Below are 23,084 nucleotides of genomic sequence, written 5' to 3'. Positions count from 1 at the left end.
TCTATACTTACGAGCAACCGGACGTCAATTTTATGGGTAGCTAGAAGACTGGGTTAGCTGAATTGGTATTTGTACTGGAATAAACTGGGAAACAGGCTAAGCCTCATCCAGAACAGGGAGAATCCAGGCTGTGAGAAAACTGGTCTGGGGTCAGGTGGATCTGGGTGAGAACTGAGAAGCTTCTGTTGACCTAAGGAGGACCTGACACACAGGGGACTTGTAGGAGCAGTCCAAGAAACAGAGAGTACGACCCGGAGGAGCGCTGTCTTCAAGGCGGCATTGCACAGCTAGCAATTCTAACTGTAGCCTCACAAGTTTTCAAATGTCTGAGGAAACAAATGCCTCCACAATGACATCAGGATAATCTGCTACGGAAAAACCCTGATGGCCAAAAAGGATAAAGGATTTTTTTTCCTGTCTCTCGGGGTGGGGGTGGGGGTACAAGGCAGCAACCAGGTGTGGTCCTGCCGAGTACCCATCCTGCTCTTACCTAGTTCACGCTCAAAAAAAAAAAAAAAAAAAAAAAAAGTGTCTCGCTTAAGAATAATAGCTTAAACAGACAAAACAGGGGTTCTGTTAAATCTCTACCCTTTACATAATTGCAATTCCTGTCTTCCAGATGTCCCTGCCTTGAGGCCTATGTGAGAATTTCTTACACTACAGTCACCCAGCCTGAAATTGTACACATTGTAAAGTCCCTTCCCGAGATCCTCAAGTCTGAATTCTTGGAGCCAGTGAGGAGTTGCTTTGCATGGGAAGATGGCTCTGTAGCTGTGTTAAGGTCACAGAGTACGAAAGAGAGTTTTATTTGGCTTAGGGTTCCAGAGGGCCAAGAGGCCAAAATGGTGGGAGGCTGGCAAGAAAGCCTCAGGCACAGCTGCAAAAGCAGGAAGTCGAGAAATCATGGCTCAACCCCAAGCCCCAGGCAGCGAGAGGAGGAGGCAGGGTGAGTCAGTGAAGTCTCAGCTGAGCCCTGGGACTCTTCCAGCAAAGCAGCACCACTTCTGCCAACAGCTCCACCAACTGGGGACCAAGTCTTCAAAGTACCCGAGCCTAAGGTGGGCATCTGTCATCCTCATCACCACAGTCTGTCTGGAATTACCCAGGTCAGTCCAATAGAATCAGATGAGTGGATAAAAACGGAGAACCTCTCCCTTTATTATCCAAAATAATTCAGTGGCAGGAGATTTAGAGATATATGTGAGTAGAAACTGGTCCTTCAGTTCAAGCTTTAAAAACGGTGGAAGAGGTGAAACCTAGAAGCTGGAAATAGAAGAAAAAAGGATTCTCCCGATGATAACACAGCCAACACTCTAGGTGTAACAGAGAGACTTGGACTACTGATCTGTAGACCTGAGAGATGGCAAAGGCATCATCACACCACCACACTGTTCAACCCTTTGGCTTCGAAGATACATGTTCTAGCAACAATAAAAATTAATTGCTTTTAGAATATAGAGAGGGTACAGCTGTCTTATCGGTCTTGAGAACTGCTATATCTGTCTTGTAAGGAAATATTAGAAAATTTCCCTCACAGGCGTGGTTTCACAGACAAGAGTCTGTTACATACTTTCAAGTAAACTAAAACCAGAGGCTCTCTTTGCATCCAAGTGTGTGAGCAGAACTGTTTGCAGACCTAGAGTTTTGGCTGAATGATTGTATTTAGTTGTTTTCTAATGGGTTCAACTGAAGATGCCAGGATGAACTAAAGGGGGGCTAAACATCTGAGGGTAAAGAAGTCTCCTCACAGCCAGGCGGTGGTAGTGCACGTCTTTAATCCCAGCACTCAGGAGGCAGAGGCGGGCAGATCACTGTGAGTTCGAGGTCAGCCTGGTCTACAAGAGCTAGTTCCAGGACAGGAAAGCAACACAGAGAAACCCTGTCTCAAAAAGCCAAACAAAAAAATAGAATAAATTAAAAAGTAAAAAAGAAGTCTACTCACAACGGGAATCATCTGTCCATGTTTATTCTTCTCTCAATCTTTATTCTTCCTTGTTCTCTTTATATATATATAAAATCAGCAATTCCCCAGCCCTAGCAGGTTCCAGGATCGTATTGACCTATAGAAAATCAGATAAGGGTTCTCTCTCTCTCTCTCTCTCTCTCTCTCTCTCTCTCTCTCTCCCACACACACACACACACACACACACACAGATCTATGGGAGTGGCTAGTACACATCCAGTGAACTCCTTAATGGAGAAAGTTAAGAAAGGAATTAAATCATCAGGGGAATCTAGAGGGGAAGGTTAGCACTCTATGCTACATTTTTAGATGGTTAGAAGGAGCCAAAGGGTTTATTTTCAATAAAATTATGAATAGGGCACTGATAGCTTAAATCAGTGTGCCATTTCTTTTCTCCCAGCAAGCATAGAGGCTACCAGATAACCAGGCAACCTGTCTAAACAGTCAGGGAGAAGTTGATGGCTCTTGATCAGATAGCACATAAACCAAATGCTGTAGTTTCAATGGGCCGATGTCTGCAGTTAGACTTACTGCCCTGGCACTTTAAATTGTGAGTTCCAGGCTATGTGGTTATCAACTTTACCTTCATGGGTGTTGTGGGTCTTCCTCGGGGTTGCAGACAATTACCTCTTTTGCTGTCCTTATGAGTAAAACACAGCCATAAATTTCCTGAACTAAAGTCATCAGTAAACTGAGGTGAAGGTGAGCGTAAGAAGTTAAGAGTCTTTTGAGTGAGGTAAAACCAGAGCAGCAACTTGGGCAGGTAGAAATTCTATGCCCTTGGAAATCTGTGAGTATCTGAATGAAATGCTCTATGCCTGGATCCTAAGCACTGACCAAATGCCTGCTGGTAAAGATAATTGCAGGAAGGTGGATCTCTGCGTTTACATAAGGGAAAGAAACTGTTCTGAACTGTGGAATTAATTCCCAAATATATAACAGAAAGGGAGTCAGCTACAGCGAAAACTCTACTCAAAGGACAGCCACTTCACTCAGAAAGCAATAACACCAAAAGCCTTGTCTTTTGGTTTAGCCTTCATCAGATCCCTTGGCTCTGATAAGTCCCTAGTGAAAAGATGGCCGAGATGTTGCAGCTTGTAGCAGTTTTCCAAAAAGAGCAGCTGCTCCCCTTCCCTCCTGTCTTTTCCCTCAACTTCTTCAAGTTGCTACAATTTGTTTTGAGGGCTTCTTTTGTCTTAGATGAACAAAGCCCTATCTAGGTATTACCTGGCAATCTGAAATGTTTTTGTAGGGGTTTTTATTACTATTAATTAAAAAATATTGTTCTTCAGCTGAAGGAGAGGTAAAGTTCTTCAATGACGTTGAATTTTTAAAATCAACACAGAAACATCTCCCTGCAAGGATCTGACTTGCTTTATAAGGAACCTTTGGAGTAAGATGGAAGATTAGGAGACTCGGAGTTCCTGACAGAAACTTTTAAAACAAGCAGAAAGTATGAAAAGCCAAGCTTTCTAAGTAGCAGAAAGCAGAGTCTAAATGGCCTGTGGCTAGTGGCAGGTGGGCTGCCGTTCTGCAGGAGAGACACTGAAGGAGGCGCCAGATGGGCGGAGATATATTTGAAGAACTAATGCTGAAAACTTCTCAAATTTGACAGAACTCATGAATAGTCACATTCAAGAATCTCAACAAACTCCAAGCAGGATAAGATAAAAAGACCCATTACAATCAAACCCCAAAGGGCAAATATAGAGAATTTTACAAGCAGTAAAATAGAAGCCATTAATTTAGTAAAACACATTCTTCAATGAGATTAATAGCCGATTTCTCTTCAGAAGTGATAGAGGCAAGAAGGCAGAGAGAAGACGTGTGTAAAGTGTTATAGGAAGCAAAGAGCCAACCAGGAGTGAATTTAGCAAACGGGTCGGAGCAAGACGGCTCAGCAAGTAAAAGCACTTGCTGTTAATGTTACAACCTGAGTTTGACTTCGAGGACCCATAAGGTGGAAGGAGAGAACAAACTCCTGCAAATTTCCACATATGTACTGTGGCATGCTCTCTCTCTCTCTCTCTCTCTCTCTCTCTCTCTCACACACACACACACACACATACACACACACACACACACACACCCCACACTACATGTTAAAAAAAATTTTTTTTTCTTTTTCTTTTTTTTTTGGTTTTTTCGAGTCAGGGTTTCTCTGTGGTTTTGGAGCCTGTCCTGGAACTAGCTCTTGTAGACCAGGCTGGTCTCGAACTCACAGAGATCCGCCTGCCTCTGCCTCCCAAGTGCTGGGATTAAAGGCGTGCGCCACCACCGCCCGGCTAAAAAAATTTTTAAAAGAAGGTATCTAGCAAAGATTTCAGAGGAGCCTGAGACTGGTGAGGTACCAAGCAGTTGGTCCTGATATCCTTTCCTGTGGTATTGGAGAACAGGGAGGGGAAGGCTGAGATCAATATGAAACCCACATGGAAAAGTTAAAACGGAAAACGATAGCCAGCAGGGGAGCTTTCAAAAACAGATTCTTGGGGCAAGAAACCAGGCATTAGGGAAATTCCCAGAAATACACAAAGATGACCCCAGCTAAGAATCTAAGCATCATGGAGAGGGTACCGTAACTGCCCTTCTGTAGTCAGATTGATGACTACCTTGATGGAAGAAGATGCGGAGATCCACAAATAAGCACTGGGCTGAACTCCTGGAGTCCAGTCATAGCGGAGGAAATATATTATCAGCAAAGGGGCCAAGACCATGATGGGGATACCCACAGAAACAGCTGACCCAAGCAAGTGGGAGCTCACTGACCCCAGACTAACACCTGGGGAACCTGCATAAAAGTGAACTAGGCCCTGTAAATGTGGGTGACATTTATTATGTGGGTTAGGCAGTTTGTGGAGCCACTAGCAGTGGGAACCAGGCTTTATCCCTAGTGCATGAACTGGCTCTTTGGAGTCCATTCTCTATAGAGGGATACCTTGCTCAGCCTATGTGTGGGGCTGGCCTTGGTCCTACTCAAGTGATAGAATTTGTTGACTTCTCATGGGAGGCCTCACCTTCTCTCAGTAGAAGGGGAGAAAAGTGGGGGGAGCAAAAGAATGAGAGGGAGAGGGAAGTGGGATTGGTATAGAAAATGATTGTTTTTTAAAAATAAAAAAAGTTTCTACAAAACTGAAAAAAAATAGTTAAAGTTCACGGCCATCCTAGGCTACAAAGTTTGAAAACAGTCTGGGCTGCAATTCTGGCTTAAGACAAAAAGAATTCATATTATCCTATGTTGCTAAGTACAAGAAAATGAGGGGTGGACGGGGTGGAGGCAACTGAGACGCGAACTGAAGGCCACACTGCACTTGGATTTAAAGGCAGCTAGCAGCCCTATATAGAGTAAGATATCTTAGAAAGGAAGACCGGGAATCTTTAAGCTAGTAAACTCTGGGGAGGGTAGGAATGACTTTTCCCCTCCAACTGGGAATTAAAGGCCACCTTGAACACACTATGAAGACAGGAAAACCCTCAAAGAAGAAAATAAATCAGTAGAGATCATGGGAAGAAGATTTTAACGGTTAATGAAGACAATGTACTTGGATGGGAGGATGCGAGGGTTTGGCATATTCAAATAAAGTCAAGGCATTAATTTCCTTGGGAGAAGACAGGTTAGGTGTATGCTCTTAAGTAGCCAGGACAGCTGTGACTATTAGATCCTATTTCCTGGTGCAACAGTTAACTAAGCGGAATGTGGGTTGGGGCATCTAACACAGACAGATCATGAGAAAGTACTTGTTTTATGTAATTCCCTTAGCACTGCTTTCCTGAAAACAAAGCTGTAGGTTAAGCTGTGATAGGTGACTCCTAAGGCATTCCTATCTTTGAGCCAGCTGCCACGCTTTAAAGTAGCTCTCATTCCCTTCACTTGTAAGACTTAAGGCCTTCATTTGGAAGAGATGTGAGGTTCAAGAAGAGTCCACTTAAGAGTTCTACATTAAAACTTCTAGAGTTCTTCTCAATTTCAAATAATTATGCAATTTGTCAGTCTTAAGACTGAGTCCTGAAAACAAGTTTGCCCAGAACTTCAGAACAGGTGTGAAGGAGTACAAAGTTCAAAACAATCACTCCAAGTCGTTGCTTCCTCTTCAGGTTCTGTCAATTTGATGTTACCAGTCACTACCAACAGTCCTTCCACCTTGGCTTTTGAGGGATTCATGTAGCCCAGGCTGAAACTCCTCATCCTCCTACCTATTTCTACCTTCTCAGTGCCGAGAGTAAGCTGCCCCGCCCACCTTATTCCCATTTCAATTTAGTACGCCAGAAATAAATGAATGTTCTCAATCTCTGTCTAAATTTTGAGATAAGGTCTCCCACTGAACCTGGAGCTTACCTAACATAGCTAGACTGGCTGGCCAGGGAGCTCCAGGGATCCTCTTATCTCTGCCTTCTCACTGCTAGGATTACAAGCACCACTGTGCCTGATTTTTACACAGGTACTGGGGACCCACATTCAGGTTATCTTAGCTGTGGTGGTTTGAATACTCAGTCCCCAGTTGGCACAACTTTTTAGGAAGGTTTACCAAATGTGAACTTGCTGGGAGAGGTATGTGTGACTGGGAGGGGGCTTTGAGGTTTCAAAAGACTCTTGTGAGTCCCAGTTAGCTCTGACTTGTGGTTGTGGATTAAGATGTGAGCTATCATGGAATCACGCCTCTGAAACTGCAAACCAAATTAAACTTTCTTTTATAAATTGCCTTGGTCATGGTATGCTGTCACAGCAATAGAGATGTAACTAGAACAGAACCAGAGAGTGGGCTGTGACAGACCTGACCATGTGGTTTTCCTCAACTAAGGTGGCAGACTTTGGGATTTTGAACTAGAAAAGCAGTTACATTCTGTAACCAGAGCTTAATGGGCCATCATAGCGGGAAACTGGTAGACAGAAGTGCTGAGAGCTATGTAGACTGTGGAAACTAAGCTCAAGAGGTGTCAGAGAGGAAGAATATTAGTAACTGGGCTAAAGATCTTTCTTGTGATATTTTGGCAAAGAATGTGGCTGCCTTCTGCCCTTCTACAATGGTTATGGCTACCACCTACACATTCATCATTAAGTACAATACCCCAATGTAAATGCAGGGGACTAGTTAATTTCTCATAGTATAGTGGAGACAAGAATATAGAGTTTTTCAAAACAAATGTTTATTTAAGAATTAAAGGTAAACAAAACAATAAAGCATAGAGGAGTACACGGACAGAATATACTTTATTTTCATTTAGTCTGAAATCTTGAAAAAGTTACTCTAACTACTTACCTGAGGTAGATTTGGGTTGGCACTGCTTCAAGGGAACCTCCATCCATCCCAGAAGTTACCTTCTAGCTTTGGTTACAGGCTCCCAAGTGGTCCTCTCCAACCTCAGGTTACGCTACGTAATACCAACACCTTCTCACCATAGTTAACAGGCCTCAGGCCTGCTTTACATCCTCAAAGTTCTGTTTGAGGAATGGTCCACTGTTAGTTTATTTGGAGACTACAGACAATTACCAGTGAGACAGGCTGAAGGAAGGGTAAGTCACCAACCTACTAATGTTTTAAGCTTTGCCTCTTTCTCCATGGTCTATTCACTGATTAATAAGCAGTCACAATGACTAATTTTTTTTTTACTGCCATTGCCATATATCCAATATTATTTTAAGTAACACAATTATCAAACTTTTGCTAGTAATACCATGATATTCCTCAAGAAGAAAAATACATATCTAGTGTGTGTTTATCACAATGGATAAATTTTCATAGCACTAAAATTATTTGTAAAAATTACCAGAACACATCTGATTAAAACTGGCACAACCTGTTTCTTAAAGGTAAAAACACTGGAACCAGATTCTTTATGGAGTTAAATTCACTGTCCTTAAGATCTTAACTGTCAGGTTAAGAGCTTACAGCCACATGTAAGGTATTACCAGATCACTTGCATGAATTGAAACACTAATACCCCATGGAATCCAGGGGTTCACTAAACAAATTACAACAAAACTAGAGGACTATAATTAGCAACAAAATAATACTCTACAGAGTCCCAAATACTACAGGAACTTGAAATAGTTGAATTAAGTCTTTTAAGCCAAAGAAAGAAAAACAATGAGAAGGGAACATAAGATGCTTGGGTCATGAGCCATCCAAAGAATGATACAGACAATCAACTACCCTACTGTACTGGGAACAAATGTTATCCTTAAACTTCAGGTTAATCTGCCAACTACTTTTCTAACATTTATAATCCTGCATTTCAAAACAAGAATATACCTTATATTGTGTTGACTGCAATCCTTTCCCTGGGATTAAACTGTATTTTTCTTTCCTTGACAGAACTGGAATAAATGAAAAAAATGTGTCATTATGAAGCTTAATTTGCTGCAAGCATCAGGATAAAAGAATGAAGAACATGAGCTTTGGAGTCAGGACCCTCAAAATCAGTGTCCTGTTGCTCTATTAAGAATGCTTCATTGTCTTTCCTCTGCTTTTTCTGGTTTACAACTTTCCCCTATTTCTTCTGCTCTGAGCCAATTGATATAGTATCTATCACTGAAAGAGATGTAGCAAGTAACAAAAAGCTGGATACTATAACATGATCATAACCAGTATCCAGGAATTGGTTGTTTGGGCTTGAAAAGAAATGAATCTCTATATCTGAAATTTCAAGGGCCAGTGATAACTCAAAAAAATACTTTAGGGACAATTTTGGACCATTTTGTGGGCAGATCTCAACACTAAGAGCTGAGTACTCTGCTTTTTGCTGAGGTTGATTATGCAAAGGGGAAGCAACTGATAATTTTAACCCAAACTAAGTATTCCCTAGCTTCTTAGTTCTTTTCATTGCCTGCTAGCAACACACCATTTCCATCCTAGATAAGAGACTTTAAAAAAAAGAAGCAAAAATCAAAAGCACGTCTTTCTTCCAACAATAACCCATGCCCTACCTTATACACAAGATTACAATCCTTTTCTTTACTGAATTTATGAGTTTTTAAGAGTGAAACGAAAGCAATCATGAGGCGGTTCAGACAAAAGAAAAGTGTCTTTACCTGAGTTACCCTTCAGCTCCATGCTGACCTGTCCCAGCTCCTCCAAACAAGCTTCTGGGTCACTAAGACACTACTCCCTCCCATACAACTCTATTGAGAAGAGCTCTCTCATACATAGCATATATACAGATTCTCACCCACAACTAGATCTCTCGCTGGAGCAACTCCTCTGTAGAACCGGTTCTTTGGGGCCCGATTAGATGAGAGCTTCTAGCTTCTTAGACACAAAACATTTATGCGTTTTCACTGATGTGAGTTCCCTGATACACCCCCAAGAGCTGAAAATTAACAAGCTTTTCTCATTCAGACATGTATCTTTCTTCTGATTTTTGTTTAGGTGGATACAAACCCAAGTAAGACTCTCCAACAAATATTTCTGCCACACTCAAGACAAAATCCATTTATACCAGTATGGCTTCTCTGATGGGTAAGAGAGTCAGAATTCTGTCAGAAGCTTTTTCCTGCAATTTCTGGGGTTTCTCCCCAGGTGAATTTTCTGATATCCAGTAAGGCGTACATATTATCCAAACTACTGCTGACACAGAGCATTTAAATGGCTCTTCTCTGGTATGAATTCTCTTGTAATGGTGATGGTTTAACACTGCTGGAGATTTCCCATACTGCACATGTAAGGTTTCCTATCTGAACCTTCTTGTGTGGAAGGTTTCTCAAAACCCAAAGCATTTATGGAGTTCTTCACAAATGTGGCTAATAATGGTGTCCGAATAGGGCCAATCTCTGCATAAAGCTTTTGTTACAGTTCCAAAGACTGTAGACTCTCTCTCTGGTCCCCAATGAAGTCTGAGGTCTGAGGTAAATCTGAAATTCACCTAGGAGTCTTTCTCTTAATGAGTTCTGATATGTAAATCCCTTTTTAAGGTAATGTGACTTCTTGTCAAGACATCCGTGAGGTTTCTGACGCACGAGAGCTGAGATCAAGTCCTTTTTCACTCACATTACAGATGTAGTCCTCACCAATGCGCACTGTCTGATGCTGAAGAAGGGCCGAGCTATGATGAAAGCTTTTATCACATACGCTGTATTTATAATGCAGCTCCTCTGTTTGAGTCCTCATTTTCTGCTGGGCAACAAAGTCCATACCTAGGAAGAAACCGCTCTCACACATAGACCACTGATGTGGTTTCTCTTCCATGTGAATTCTCTGATGTACAATAAGGTCTGAGCTACAGCTGAAGCTTTTCTCATATTCAAGGCATTTGAAAGTATGAGTGTGAGTTGCCTGGTGCCTAATTAGGTTGGCACTCCGGGTAAAACTTCTCATACACTCCAAGCATTTATATGGTTTCTCACCGGTATGGACTCTCTGATGTACAATAAGGTCTGACTTCTGGCCAAAGCACTTCTCACAGGCACCACACTTGTACGGCTTCTCCCCGGTATGAACTCTCTTATGTACAATGAAGGCTGAACGGTGTCGATAACTTTTCTCACATTTACTGCATTTGTAGGGTCTTTCCCCGGTATGAGTCCTTTGGTGGCTAATAAGATCCGATTTCCCACTAAAAGCTTTTTCACATTCCAGACACTTAAATGGCTTCTCACCTGTGTGAGTTCTTCGGTGCCTTATGAGATTTGTACTTCGACTGAAGCATTTATCACACTCATTACACAGATAAGGTTTTTCACCTGTATGGCTACGCTGGTGGACAAGCAGATCAGAGCTCTGACCAAAATTCTTGCCACAAATGTCACAGGTATAAAACTTTTTACCTGCATGTGTTCTCTGGTGTCCTGAAAGGGCTAAGTGGTGCCAAAAGCTCTTCTCACATTTGCTACACTTATACGGTTTCTCATAATTATGAATCCTCTGGTGTGAAATAAGATCTGAACTTTGGATGAAGGTTTTCTCACACATATCACATCTATAAGATTTCTCCCCAGTATATGTTTCCTCACACATACGTGCTAAGTTTTCACAAAAATTTTGTTCACGTTCAAGGCACTGACAAATTTGATTATCTATTTGAGTAATCTCATGAACATGAATATAAATCTTTTTCCCCTTCTGAGGGCAAACATGGTATATTTTTCTTTTTTGAGTTCTCTGGTTACATCTCTCATCTGAAGTGTACATTTTCTATGGTTCTCTCCTAAGTGGTTTTCCATTGGTCTTCTTGACCCCTGTTTTCATAGTCATTTTACTGGTAACTTCAAAAACATATGTTTCAAGTCTTTCATTCATTAGCAGTTTGCGTTTACCAATTTCCAGCATCATATATATCAATTTCTTACTTGGAACCTCCAAACCTATGAGACAAAGTAGAAATATTATTTATATTTCTATCACTAAGAAGTCTAAAAGCCAAATCACTGCAGGAAAGACTGACAGAAACTTTTTATTGGGGTGGGAGAAATGACTCGGTGGATAAAGGTGCTTGCTGCCAAACCTGATGACCTGAGTTCTACTCCCATAACCAATCTACATGGTAGAAGTTGAGAACTCACTGTCTTCCAACATCCACTCTGGTGCCATGTACCAACATGCACCTCCTTCACACTGAATAAATGCAAAGAAAAGGAAAGGAGAAAAGGAGGAAGGGATGGAGGGAGGGAGGTGGAAGAGAGAAAAGAGGAAAAGGAGGGGAAGAGTAAACTGTATATTCTGCATGATTCCTTATCCAGAACAAAATGTTATTTGGTCCTTCACATTTGCTGTCGTGTGTAGTCTTCTTCACGCAGCACCACCATCTTTTATTTAGTAATATAAATATGAGTTTGCATCTTATTGTATTAAGAAAGTGAAAGTAAACAAGCAGAACAAGAATAAAGCACACACATCAGTGCAAACGACACCCTTCGCTGTGTTCCTGCTACCACCTAGCAAGCCTGTAGGTGTGCTACAGCAGGGCTTGCTTCCATCTCTCACCAAGGAGGACAAGTTGCTGCTGCTCAACCCACAAACTTTCACCTTTGTATGGGACTCCCATCTGCTCTCTTCACATCTACATCCTGACCGCAGCTCTACAGTCACTCCCTTGCATTATCAATGTCTTCCTTTCTACTGGGTCATTCTCATTAGTAAACAGGCTATCCTTTCTCCTCTTTAAGAAAAAAAAAAGCACAACCAACAAGCAAAATTCCTTGATCACCTCAGCCTCAAACTAGTCTTCCCATTCTGTTTCCTTTATATTAGAACTTACTAAAAGAAAAAATCACTCGCTACCTGCCTCCAAATCTTGTCTTCTAGGGTTTCTAGAACATATTCCAATTAGACATTTGACCCTTAACTTCTATCCAAATTCCTTTAGAAACCTGCAAACATCAAGGAAACCTGATTCCTAGTTCCCAGCTTAAGTCATTTCTGTGTTCTTCCCCTACTCTGGTCACCCTGGTCTTTGACACAGTTCAAGCAAGCCAGAACTATTTCCATTTCAGGGTCTTAATGTCCTCTGTCTGTCTGTCTATCTGTCTCTCTCCCTCGCTTAAGGACTTTTCCTCCTCTAGATGTCTTCAAAGCTTCTCCTTTCCTTCACTTAAATCTTTGCTCAATTGTTACATACTCCCAGTGGGGCCTTTTCTAATCACCTTATTCTCCACCTCGACTTACACAACACCCTTTCCATCCTTTCTTTTTTATTTTTCTCCACTGAATGTGAACCCTAACAGACAAGATCCCCCATACTTATTTCCATTATTATTTAGTTTATTCACTGCTATTTAACACCTAGGACAATGCCTGGCACATGCAAAGCTCTCAAACTCACAACAGACCTTCTTATGGCATCTATAGGTGACTGTATAATCTATGAACCATTTGCTGCTCATTATACACCTATTTTTCTAGGGAGAATGTCACAAAGGTCAAGTATCTAAGAATGGACTGGAGCCAACATAAAAGTTTGCAAATGAAACCAATATCAAAACTGACTGAAAATGGCATGCCAGTAAATGTAAATGCTCACCCAATTCAGCACACTGACAAACAGAGTGGAGCAGAGCTCAGACAACACACCAAAGGGATCTCAAATAATAACATAATGCACGACTTCCTATTGCATCAATTTACTAACTCCAGGTTTCTAATTTTCACTCAGCAGTTGATAGTATCCTTGGTGTGTGAATATACCCATTAAGTGAATCCTTGTTAGACAACAAAATATCCACCCTTGTTACATAAGCGGATACTTCTCTATGTATTTCTTACCAAGATGGTGAATCAGAGTTCACCTTGTTGACCCATGCATGGTGGGCATCAAAGGGCTGAAGGTCTGCCTGGCGGAAGGAAACCGCACCAAATACTGACTTGCCTTGTGGGAAACAGTTACCAGAGAAACCGCTAATATCTTGAGCAGAGAGTATGTTTTGTCCCTGTCACAATCAACCCTCAAATCCTAAAACCACTAGAGAACATTATTCTGACCTTATGAGGCTGCGTTTACAGAAATGAGTGTCTAGAACCTGTCTAGAACCTTCTCTGGCCTTCCAGTCAAAGGAAGTAAGCAAAGCCTGCCTTACACTGACAATAAACTCTTAACTCATCCAAAAACCTGAAGGGTCACCTTGCAATCTCTTCTGTTTTGTACTTCACAATCAAGGTGTCAAAAATTTGTTGGCTCCATTTCAAAATTCATAAATCCAACCACTTCTCAACAATTTCTGCTGCTACCAATCTGGTTCAAACCACTCTTCCTTCTCCTGTGGAGTATTATAACTTAGCTGGTTGTTACAGGCCAAACTGTGCATCACTTCTAATCCCTACCTTTTCAGAATGTGATACATGTGACCACATGATCTTTAAGAATGACATTTGGGGGGGCTGGAGAGATGGCTCAGCGGTTAAGAGCATTGCGCGCTCTTCCAAAGGACCCGAGTTCGATTCCCAGCAACCACATGGTGGCTCACAACCATCTGTAATGAGGTCTGGTGTCCTCTTCTAGCAGGCATATATGCAAACAGATTATATCCATAATAAATAAATAAATATTAAAAAAAAAAAAGAATGACATTTGGATGGCCCTGACTCAAGTAGACCGATGTTCTAACAAGAGAGTAGGATGCTGAGAGTTTGCAAAAATGCACACCCAGAGAGTGAAGACTGTGAGGGCACGGGGAAAATGGAGCTGTGTGCTCCAAGCAAACCACCAATATACATAATAAAATAATTAAAGAAAAAAATTAAAATTCCCCCTTAGCTGACAAATTAAAGGGGCTAACACATCACAAAAGATGGACCCTACTCTGGTGAAGGAGAGGTCTAAAGATTGAACAAACTGTCGCTTACCCAGAATCTAAACAGATGAGAAACAGCATTCACTGCATTCAGTGTCTGGTCTTGAGAAAATCAAAATTAAAATACAGTTTTCTGTAAAACACAAGGACAAAACAAATTTAATGCTAAGTCATTTATATACAAAGAACTTAACAGTGAGTAAACATTTCCCTTAAAAAGGGCTAATGAGAGCAGGGCAGTAGTAGCCCATGCCTTTAATCCGAGCACTTAGTAGGCAGAGGCAGGATCCAGATGTCTGTGAGTTTAAGACCAGCCTGGTCTACAGAGCTACTGCCAGGACAGGTGACAAAGCTACACAGAGAAACCTTGTCTGGAACACCGCCCCCAAGAAAGGGGGACCAACTGATGGGTGTTAGATACATACTCAGCTACAGGTACTGCTTGCCCAGAGGACACAGGCTCAATTCCCAGCAGAGTGTCTCACAACCATCTTTCTGTAACTCCAGTTCCAAAGTATCCAACAACCTCATTTGGTCTCTTGTGTTGTAGGAGGCCACTTGTTTGCTTTTGGCCACCCAGACTCCCAAAATAATCACACAGAAACTGTATTAATTAAATCACTGCTTGGCCAATCACTTAAACATACTGCTAACTAGATTTTACACATAGAATTAACCCATTTTTATTAGTTTATATTTTACCATGATGTTCGTGGCCTACCGGCAAGGTTTTAACTAGCAGATCGTGTTTTTTCCCCCTCTGGTGGCTATATGACTTCTCCCCGACTCTGTCTTCTTTTTCCCAGAATTCGGTTTAGTGTTCCCTCCCCGTGTTGTGTCCCCCACCTCCCAGCTCTGTTCTGCCTTCCTATAGTCCGAAACAGCTTCTTTATTCAGGAACCAATAAAAACGACACATATGCAGAAGGACTTCCCATACCACTCTCGGGCACTGGGCATGCAGATACAGTACACAAATACACATGCAGGCAAAACACTTATACACATGACACCAGATGATGTGTCCACCGGAGTGGGATAATGAAACACAGATTCCCCACAGTCACAGAGGGGAGTGATAAGTACAAAAGAACAAGATAGAAATGAACTCTGTATCGGAGTTAGATGGAACTGAAGGGCAGTATCAGAATGAGGTCATAGTTTGTACTTATAGAGAAACAGACGTGTGTACACATAAAAACGTGTTTTTATCCAATACTGTCAGTTGTCACGTCACAGAAAGGCAATCCCAGCAATAATGTACTTAATGAACATTGAGATTCTGGGTCCTAGACACCATTCGTCCCTGAAAGGAATCAGGAGACATGTTAGATATGGGTTTTCAAACCAGCCTAAAATTAATATTCATGTTGAGCCAAAATGTAGACATGCTCAACGAGAAATGTGATATGCTGGGGTTTTTTTTTTTTTTTTTGGTTTTGTTTTTACTGTTTTGTGGTAATGGGGATTGAACCCAACCAAGGCCTGTAAAACACTTTTACACTCTACCATTGAGCTATATACCCTATATTCTTTACATTTTGAGAAAGGTTTTCCCTAGGTTGCCTAAGTTAGCTTTGTAACTTACAATCCTACTACCTCAACTCTTTAACTGAGTTTGCTGGAAAATGGACCAGATTATCTCATTCAGCTACCAATCCAAAGCATCACAATTGCCCTCAATAGCCAAGAATGTGTGGTGCACAAGGAAAACAAAGCAAAGCAAAAAAACAAAACAAAAAAAAACAAAAAAAACCCAAAAAAATATGTAAAACCAGAAAACAATTTTCCTATGCAAACAAAATACAATCTGGCTGCCGAACTTCAAAAGACTATGACACTTTTCATGTTTAAAATGCCGTTTCTTACCGTTTATCTAGAATAAAATCCAAGGTTTTTACTGCCTTCCATAATATGGAATTTCTGCCATCTTCATCCTCACAGGACCTCAGAAAGTTAAGTTTCTTCTGCCTACACTGCTCTTCCTTCATGCAGCGTTCTCCACTGTTTGAATCATGGGAGACTGAAACTTACTACCTCAAAAAGTAGCACACCTTGATTACCTTCTCTCAAAGACTTCATAGCACCCTAATCACTACATCACTACCCAACTTTACCATATGCATTTTATGTACGTTCCCTTGTTTGTTTCTCCTACTACATCATAATAACATCTACTAAAGTTAAGACATTGTCTTTTGGTTACTGCAATTTCTTATCTGTTCCATTTAGAATACATCTGCTAAGCAAAACCATACCAAACCCCCATAAGTAAGCAAGTATCAGAATAAAAAAAAGGACTATCACTACCCTTGGGTCTCCAACAATAATACAAGCTAAGCTGTCCATCTGGCAAACACAAACACATCCTCCGAATCTTACCTCCAGGTCGCTGTCTCTAAAAGGCTTTTCTTACCCCCTCCTAGGAAGGAGCAACTTTTCTCTTCTCATGAGCAACATCAGACTGCATTTCATAAGCAAAGAGCATACAAAAGTTCAAATATACAAGCTGAGCAACAGCACTTCGGAGCTGAAGAGTCTTTTCGGTTACAGGACACATGGGACAATCACACAGTATTTAAACTATTATCTGAAAACCCACACCTGCTGTATACGCCCAGACCACGGACTGCCTCACTTCTTTTCATTGTTTACATGGGTTATAGACATGTAATCCTCCCAAGACCACTGTAAAACCAACTATCAACACCAATGTCTGCATCCTACAGACAGGACACTTGTTTCTATTGGTAGTTAGCTAATTACGCAAGACTTAACAGGTAGGTAAGTAACAGAGCCAGTTTCAATATCCATCCTCTCCTCCAGCCTGCCTGAGCATTGGGCCAGTGCCTTCTTCGTATGGCAAATCAAAAGAGGGACAACTGTTGCACGCCTACTGTGGACATGCACACGCTTGCTGGAAAAGTAAAGTGTACTTTAACCAGTACGACAGGGTCTGGTCTTAACACCACTATGTTAGCAACAAAGCACTTTCTTTTCCTCAAGTATGTTTTACTTCTTTCTTATCCCATCCCTACTTCAAAATTCACGTATATAAAAACAGATATAAGGCCAGGCGGTGGTGGCGCACTCCTTTAATCCCAGTACTCGGGAGGCAGAGGCAGGTGGATCTCTGTGAGTTCGAGGCCAGCCTGGTCTACAAGAGCTAGTTCCAGGACCGGAACCAAAACAGCTACGGAGAAACCCTGTCTCGAAAATTAAAAAATTAAAAACAAACAAACAAACAAAAACCCAGATATATACCACTTACCATAACAAGAACTCAACGACTTTTTCTTTTGGCTCCACCAGGTTTCTAAGCCAGAACTACTCATAATATTCAATTCTTCCCTCTCCTAAAGGAAAAAGCAACAAAGTTGAACAGGGTTGCAAAGCTTACAAGTTTTTACATCAAGTCATTTAAATATCATCCCGTGCACACTTCACAGCAAAACCCTAGGCCTTGTTTGCCTCCTGCTACTTCGTTTTGTTTGTTACTTAATTTTTGCTATTAAGACAGGGTCTCATGTAGCTCAGGCAGGCCTCAAACTCGCTAGGCAGCTGAGGCTGGCCTTGATTTCCCTAGCCTCCTGCCTCCAACGCACAAACGCTGAGGTGACTGATAGGTACAGTATTATTTCAACTTCTGAGATCAAGGATTCATTCTTCGCACACTAAAACTCCAGGAATATGATACATGAATGCAAGATTACATATAACCAAGGCCCTTAAAAATAAATGACTATGTTAATTCTCTGACCGAGCAGATTCTGCAAACTGATTCCACAGCAGTTTAACTAATCTCCGCCCTTAAGACTGGTGGGGAGGGTCCTCCCAACGCCCCTGGCTCTCTCGACATTCAGGAAGGCTACAGACTGCCTCCAATCCCGGCTTCATTGCTACCGCCAGGACAGTCCTACAGGCTCCAACTTTTCGTAGACTGTGCTCCTGACATCAGAGGCGTGGCGCCCGGCCCCCGTTCCCCGCCTCGCCAAAGGCCGCGCTGCCCGGCCGCCAGCTTACCCCGCCGCCCTGGGCGGCATTTCCGGCGATTGGAGCCTGCAGCCGGGGCTTCCGGGTCGCGCACGCTGCGGCAGCGGGTTCGGTCCCAGCGTCTGTCAGGGAGAGAGGGTGAGGCCGAGAGGTCGAGAGGTCAGCAAGCCGTTCGCAAGGCACCAACCAGGCTCACCCAGCCATCCGCGCTACGAGGCCAACCCCGAGAGCGCGCACCAGCTGGGACGCGGCGGCGTAGTCCCGCCTCCCGGCACGTAACCAGCCCTCATAGGGCGTCACCGCGGCTCTGAGCCAATAGGAGCCGAGCCTCCGGAAATGAGCGGAGCCTGAACGCGCCTGCGCCCTGGCGCTCTGGTGGGCGGAATTTCCAGTTTTTAGCCCCTGGGTTGCAAGACTAGGGAGCTGTCCTGGCTGTGGTCCTCGCGGAGCTGCAACCACGCCCCACGATGTTTTATTTTCCCCGGAGGTCTTCATAGCACGAGCCGGAAGTAACGTCGCAAGGATAGAGGCTGCGGACCCAGACTTAAACACCGGAGATCCGGAGAAGTAGAGACTTTCAAGGCGCAGCGGAGCTGGCGCTCACGGAAGCCAAAGACAGAGAAGGATGAGAGGCTTTGAAAAGGGAGCGGCGGCATGGCCTTGCTAGGTGGAGAAAGCGGCGAGGAAATAGTACCGTTGAAAGGATTTCGGTTCATTCTGACTGAGATTCTAGGCTAGAGAACTGTGATATAAAAAATGAAAATGAGCCGGGCGGTGGTGGCGCACGCCTTTAATCCCAGCACTCGGGAGGCAGAGGCAGGCGGATCTCTGTGAGTTCGAGGCCAGCCTGGTCTACAGAGCTAGTTCCAGGACAGGCTCCAAAACCACAGAGAAACCCTGTCTCGAAAAACCAAAAAAAAAAAAAAATAAAAATAAAAAAAATAAAAAATGAAAATGAGCGTTAAATGTCCTCTTAACTTGAAGGGGGGAAAAGTATGTAGGCCGGCGAGATGGCTCACTGTGGGAAGTGAGCGGCAAGTGCTTACTGCTCAAACTTATACACCTGAATTCCATCCTTGGACCCCATGTAAAAGCTGACACCCCGAAAGTTGTCGTCTGCCACACACACACAATAATAAGTAATATAGCACACATATCTCCACAGACCTACTATATGTATATATAAAAATCCCTCAGAGGAAGATGAGTACTAGAATTCTCTGGTCTGGCAAAGGATTTGGATTGGCTGAAATTCTAGAATTAGGGACCGAGGATGGCAGTTATGTGTTCCGGATTCACTAATTCCTATTTTCGGAATGCAGCTTGTTTGTTTTAAACGACAATTTCTAAGGCAAAAGTGTCCTATCACAGTTATTCTAACATTGAAATGTTTCTCTTAGATTTACTTATTTTCTGTGTATGAGTATTTTGCTAGCATGCATATATATATACACACACACATACATACATACATACATGTATACGTATGTGCACCACCTGCGTGCCTGGTGCTCTCGGAGGGCATTAGATTCCCTAGAATTGAAATCATGTATGGTTTGTGAACTGCTGTGTAGTTGCTGACTGTGAAGCAAAGCAGGGCAAGAACAGGGAGCCTTTACTGTTATCTCTCAAGCCCTCGTTCTAATATTTCAATAACTTTTATTAACTTTTTTGAGTATGATATGTTCCAAACACAATTCTAATCACTTTGTGGAGTGGGCTCTGTATGACTATAGTAGGAGGAAAGGTATTCTAAGGAGAGATTTGTGTCTCTCCCTTCAGCTATGAGGGTATTCAGACAATGGACTCCAAGCAACTGGAATTTTGGCAGGAGTCTTATGCTGGGAAAAGGAAAGGCCTGACGCCCTGTTGCCAGCCAGTGGCAAAGTCTGAGCAATATTTCACACAGTTCTGACTATGGTGATGAGTAGGGTTGCACCTTGACCAGGACTGCTTACTTATGCTAATCTCATGCACCCCCCCCCAAAAAAAATCACACTCAAAAAAATTCCTGAACTTCATGTTAGCCCCCCCCCCAAGATTTGAACGTCTTTACTCCTTCCTCTTACCAATATAACCTCACTGAGTAAGTATTTCCCTGCTTTTTCTTGCTTGTCTTTTTGACACACCGAAGCTAGGTGGCTGAGCCTAGCTTGTTAGCGCTATGAAGGTCCATGCATGGACTCTAACATCTACTGCAAACAGAGGGATTAATTTGCCAAGATTACACACTTAGTAACGGGAAAATGGTTTGAGCTAATGATACCAGAGTCAATTACTGGAACCACCATACTTAGGGCTACCTCAGAGTATCTTGGGAAATGGCTGGACTGAGCATTAAGAAGGAGAGGTAAGTGCTGAGTATCCTTTATCAATTGCTCTAGACATATTGGCCCAAGCAGAGGATTCAGTGCCTCCGGTCCGAGCATCTCTAACTCACCTGACATTACAGTAGAATACAAATACACAAACCAGCTCAGTCCTAAGCTTGCTGGTCTCAAGATCACAGTCTAGGACGGAAACTGCAGACGTTAACAGTTTAGAGAAGTTGTAAAAGATGGTGTGGGAGCATAGAGATGGGGCCCTTGGCTAAGATTTGGGGGAGAGGTCAGAGAAGAATGGGCAGTTAGGCATGAGGGAGAAGATTAGAAGTTGGCTACAGATGCGATGGGATGGAAATGAGTCCCAGTTATTTCAAAGGGGCTGACTTCATCCTCTAGGGAATGAGACATCAGGCCAGCAAGGTGCCTGCAGGTGAAAGTGCCTGCTGCCCAGCCTGACGGTCCAAGTTTGATTTTCGTGCTCAGGAGGTAGAAAAACTGACTTCCCCATGTCGTCTACTGATCTCCACATTTGTGTGTGGCACACTTGTGCCACCCCCACCCACATATTTGCACACAAAGGGACTAGTGATTATTTTAAAAGAGAAACAGTTCCTGAAATTTTAAGCCTGCTGGGGTAGCTTAGTTATCCCTGAAGTTCAAATATTTTAAAGGTTTTTTTTTCTTTTTGATTTTAGTTTTAAATGCAGAGACAAAGATAATAAAAATTTAATAATAACATTAAGTTTTACTGTTAGGGTCAGATATTACAAAGAAATCAGATGAAATAGACTTCTGGGTGTTATATACTATGGATTATGTTTATATGGTATATACACTGCGTTCCAGGCATTTTATCATCCCTATTTCTTTTTATCTCCTAAATAGCTGAGATATCTCGGGTTTTCCACTGATACACAGAAAGATGATGTAAAAGTATCAAATTAATTTAATGAACAACTTATCTGCAGATTCTATTTAACTTTAAAATTAATGAACATCCTATTTTATACTGTAGTCCAATACTATGAGTAGAAAATTGTAAAAGTTGGTTCATGCCTTTAAAATAATAATTGAAACCAGGTGCAATGGTTCACACATTTAATTCCAGCACTTGGGAGGCAGAGGCAGACGAATCTTAAAGGGCTCTCTAACAGGCCCAAGCCTTGCAAACATGGAACTGGCAGGTCTTGCCACCCCCACTTCCCTCTCCCTCACAAAACCATTAAATTCCCTTATTTAGGTAATTTCACATTCCCAAAGCTAGTCACCAAGGTCTATTCCCTTATTTGGCCACTTCCATATGCCTGACTAAAACACCAGGGCCCAACTATCCAAACATCAAGGTCCAGCAACCAAAATCCATTATTTGGCTATACTGACTAACATGTCCACGAAGGACAACTCATTCTAACACACACCTCCCCTTTTTCTTCTTAAAAATAACTCCTGCAGAGATACCACTGCTGTCTTTGCCTGATCTAGAGGCAGCCCCCCTCCCCCCGCCGCCCCATCTCCAATTGTCCCTTCTAGGGTAAATAAATCTCTTTTGTTCTGAAAATTTGTTATCTGGGTGTCTTCTATGTTGACTCCAAATCCTCTTCAAATCTCTCTTGAGTTTGAGAATATTCTGGTCTACATAGAAAGCTCCAGGAAAGCAGGGCTACATGGACACTGTCTTAAAACCAAACCAAAGTGGTTGTGGATAAAAGTTTTTATCGGGAGGCAGAGGCAGGCGGATCTCTGTGAGTTCGAGACCAGCCTGGTCTACAGAGCTAGTTCCAGGACAGGCTCCAAAGCCACAGAGAAACCCTGTCTCGAAAAAAAAAACCAAAAAACAACAACAAAAAAAAGATAAAAGTTTTTAAACAGCTGACCACCCAAGGCTTGTCAGGGAGAATCTCAGGTTAAGCACAGGTATTTTGTGGAATATTATTTTAACTAGGTAAAAGTGTGTTATATTTGTTTATGCTGTGGGATAATATTTTAACTTTATAGATGTGTTACTTTTGTTTAATTATATAAAGATTTGTTGCATTTGTTTCACCTTGCCTGCATATGGGACCTGATTGGTCTAATAAAAAGTTAAATGACCAATAGCTAACACCACTGCCTAACTGGAAGAGCTTATCATCATAACAAGGGTTTTGACCATATTAAAGCAAAATAGATACATTTTTATACGAATTTTAAATATAATGCTTGATACTGCATGACCATGCTGCCAAGACTACCAAAAAGAAGGGAACTGAAGATCTTGGGCAATCACGTAGTCAATGCTACTGCCGAAGCTGTACCACTTAAGATAGAAGGAATGTTTCCCTTTTTATAGGAAGACTTTTTCCTCCTCCTGAAAGGCTGTACTGTACTCTCCTCAAGATAGAGGAGGCCCAGGAACAGGGTTGCAGTCTGGACCATCCTGGATGGTGGGTCACTGTTGATGGTCATCTATGGCTACATCAGTCCCTATACTGAAAAACCTTAATATCTCTTCACCAAATATACCACAATTTCACAGTGACTGACTGTGATGATCCAGCCTCACAGATTACACTAGCTAAGACTTAGAACAAGTCCTGGACTTTCCTGTT

The 23,084-nt window shown here is 42.2% G+C and overlaps 1 protein-coding gene across 4 annotated transcripts; it reads right to left on the bottom strand.

Annotated features, from left to right (window-relative positions):
- Positions 1-7,088: 7,088 nt before the first annotated feature.
- Znf322 (zinc finger protein 322) lies at positions 7,089-18,374 on the bottom strand. Of its 4 annotated transcripts, XR_005972394.1 has the most exons (6): positions 18,203-18,374; positions 17,451-17,535; positions 14,233-14,313; positions 9,128-11,258; positions 8,212-8,276; positions 7,089-7,397 (listed from the first exon to the last, which is right to left on the bottom strand). XR_005972394.1 is itself a non-coding variant. In XM_041633020.1 (4 exons), exon 4 carries the CDS (start codon positions 11,083-11,085, stop codon positions 9,886-9,888), a length of 1,200 nt encoding a protein of 399 aa, XP_041488954.1. In that variant the 5' UTR covers positions 11,086-11,258; positions 14,233-14,313; positions 17,451-17,535; positions 18,203-18,374; the 3' UTR covers positions 7,089-9,885. The 4 variants fall into 4 exon arrangements, 1 of the variants encoding a protein (XP_041488954.1); XR_005972393.1 differs by having other exon boundaries at positions 8,212-11,258; XR_005972392.1 differs by having other exon boundaries at positions 7,089-8,276.
- Positions 18,375-23,084: the final 4,710 nt, after the last annotated feature.

This window comes from Microtus oregoni, unplaced genomic scaffold (genome assembly GCF_018167655.1).
Source record: "Microtus oregoni isolate MIOR12 unplaced genomic scaffold, Mior012 000042F_ref0000377, whole genome shotgun sequence".
Lineage (NCBI taxonomy): Eukaryota > Metazoa > Chordata > Mammalia > Rodentia > Cricetidae > Microtus > Microtus oregoni.
The sequence above is the reverse complement of the archived record's forward strand: the minus strand, read 5'-3'. Positions and strand labels throughout refer to the sequence as shown.

Coding starts and splice junctions, on each gene's coding strand:
- Znf322 (XM_041633020.1), bottom strand. CDS start 11,085: ATGTACACTTCAGATGAGAGATGTAACCAGAGAACTCAAAAAAGAAAA.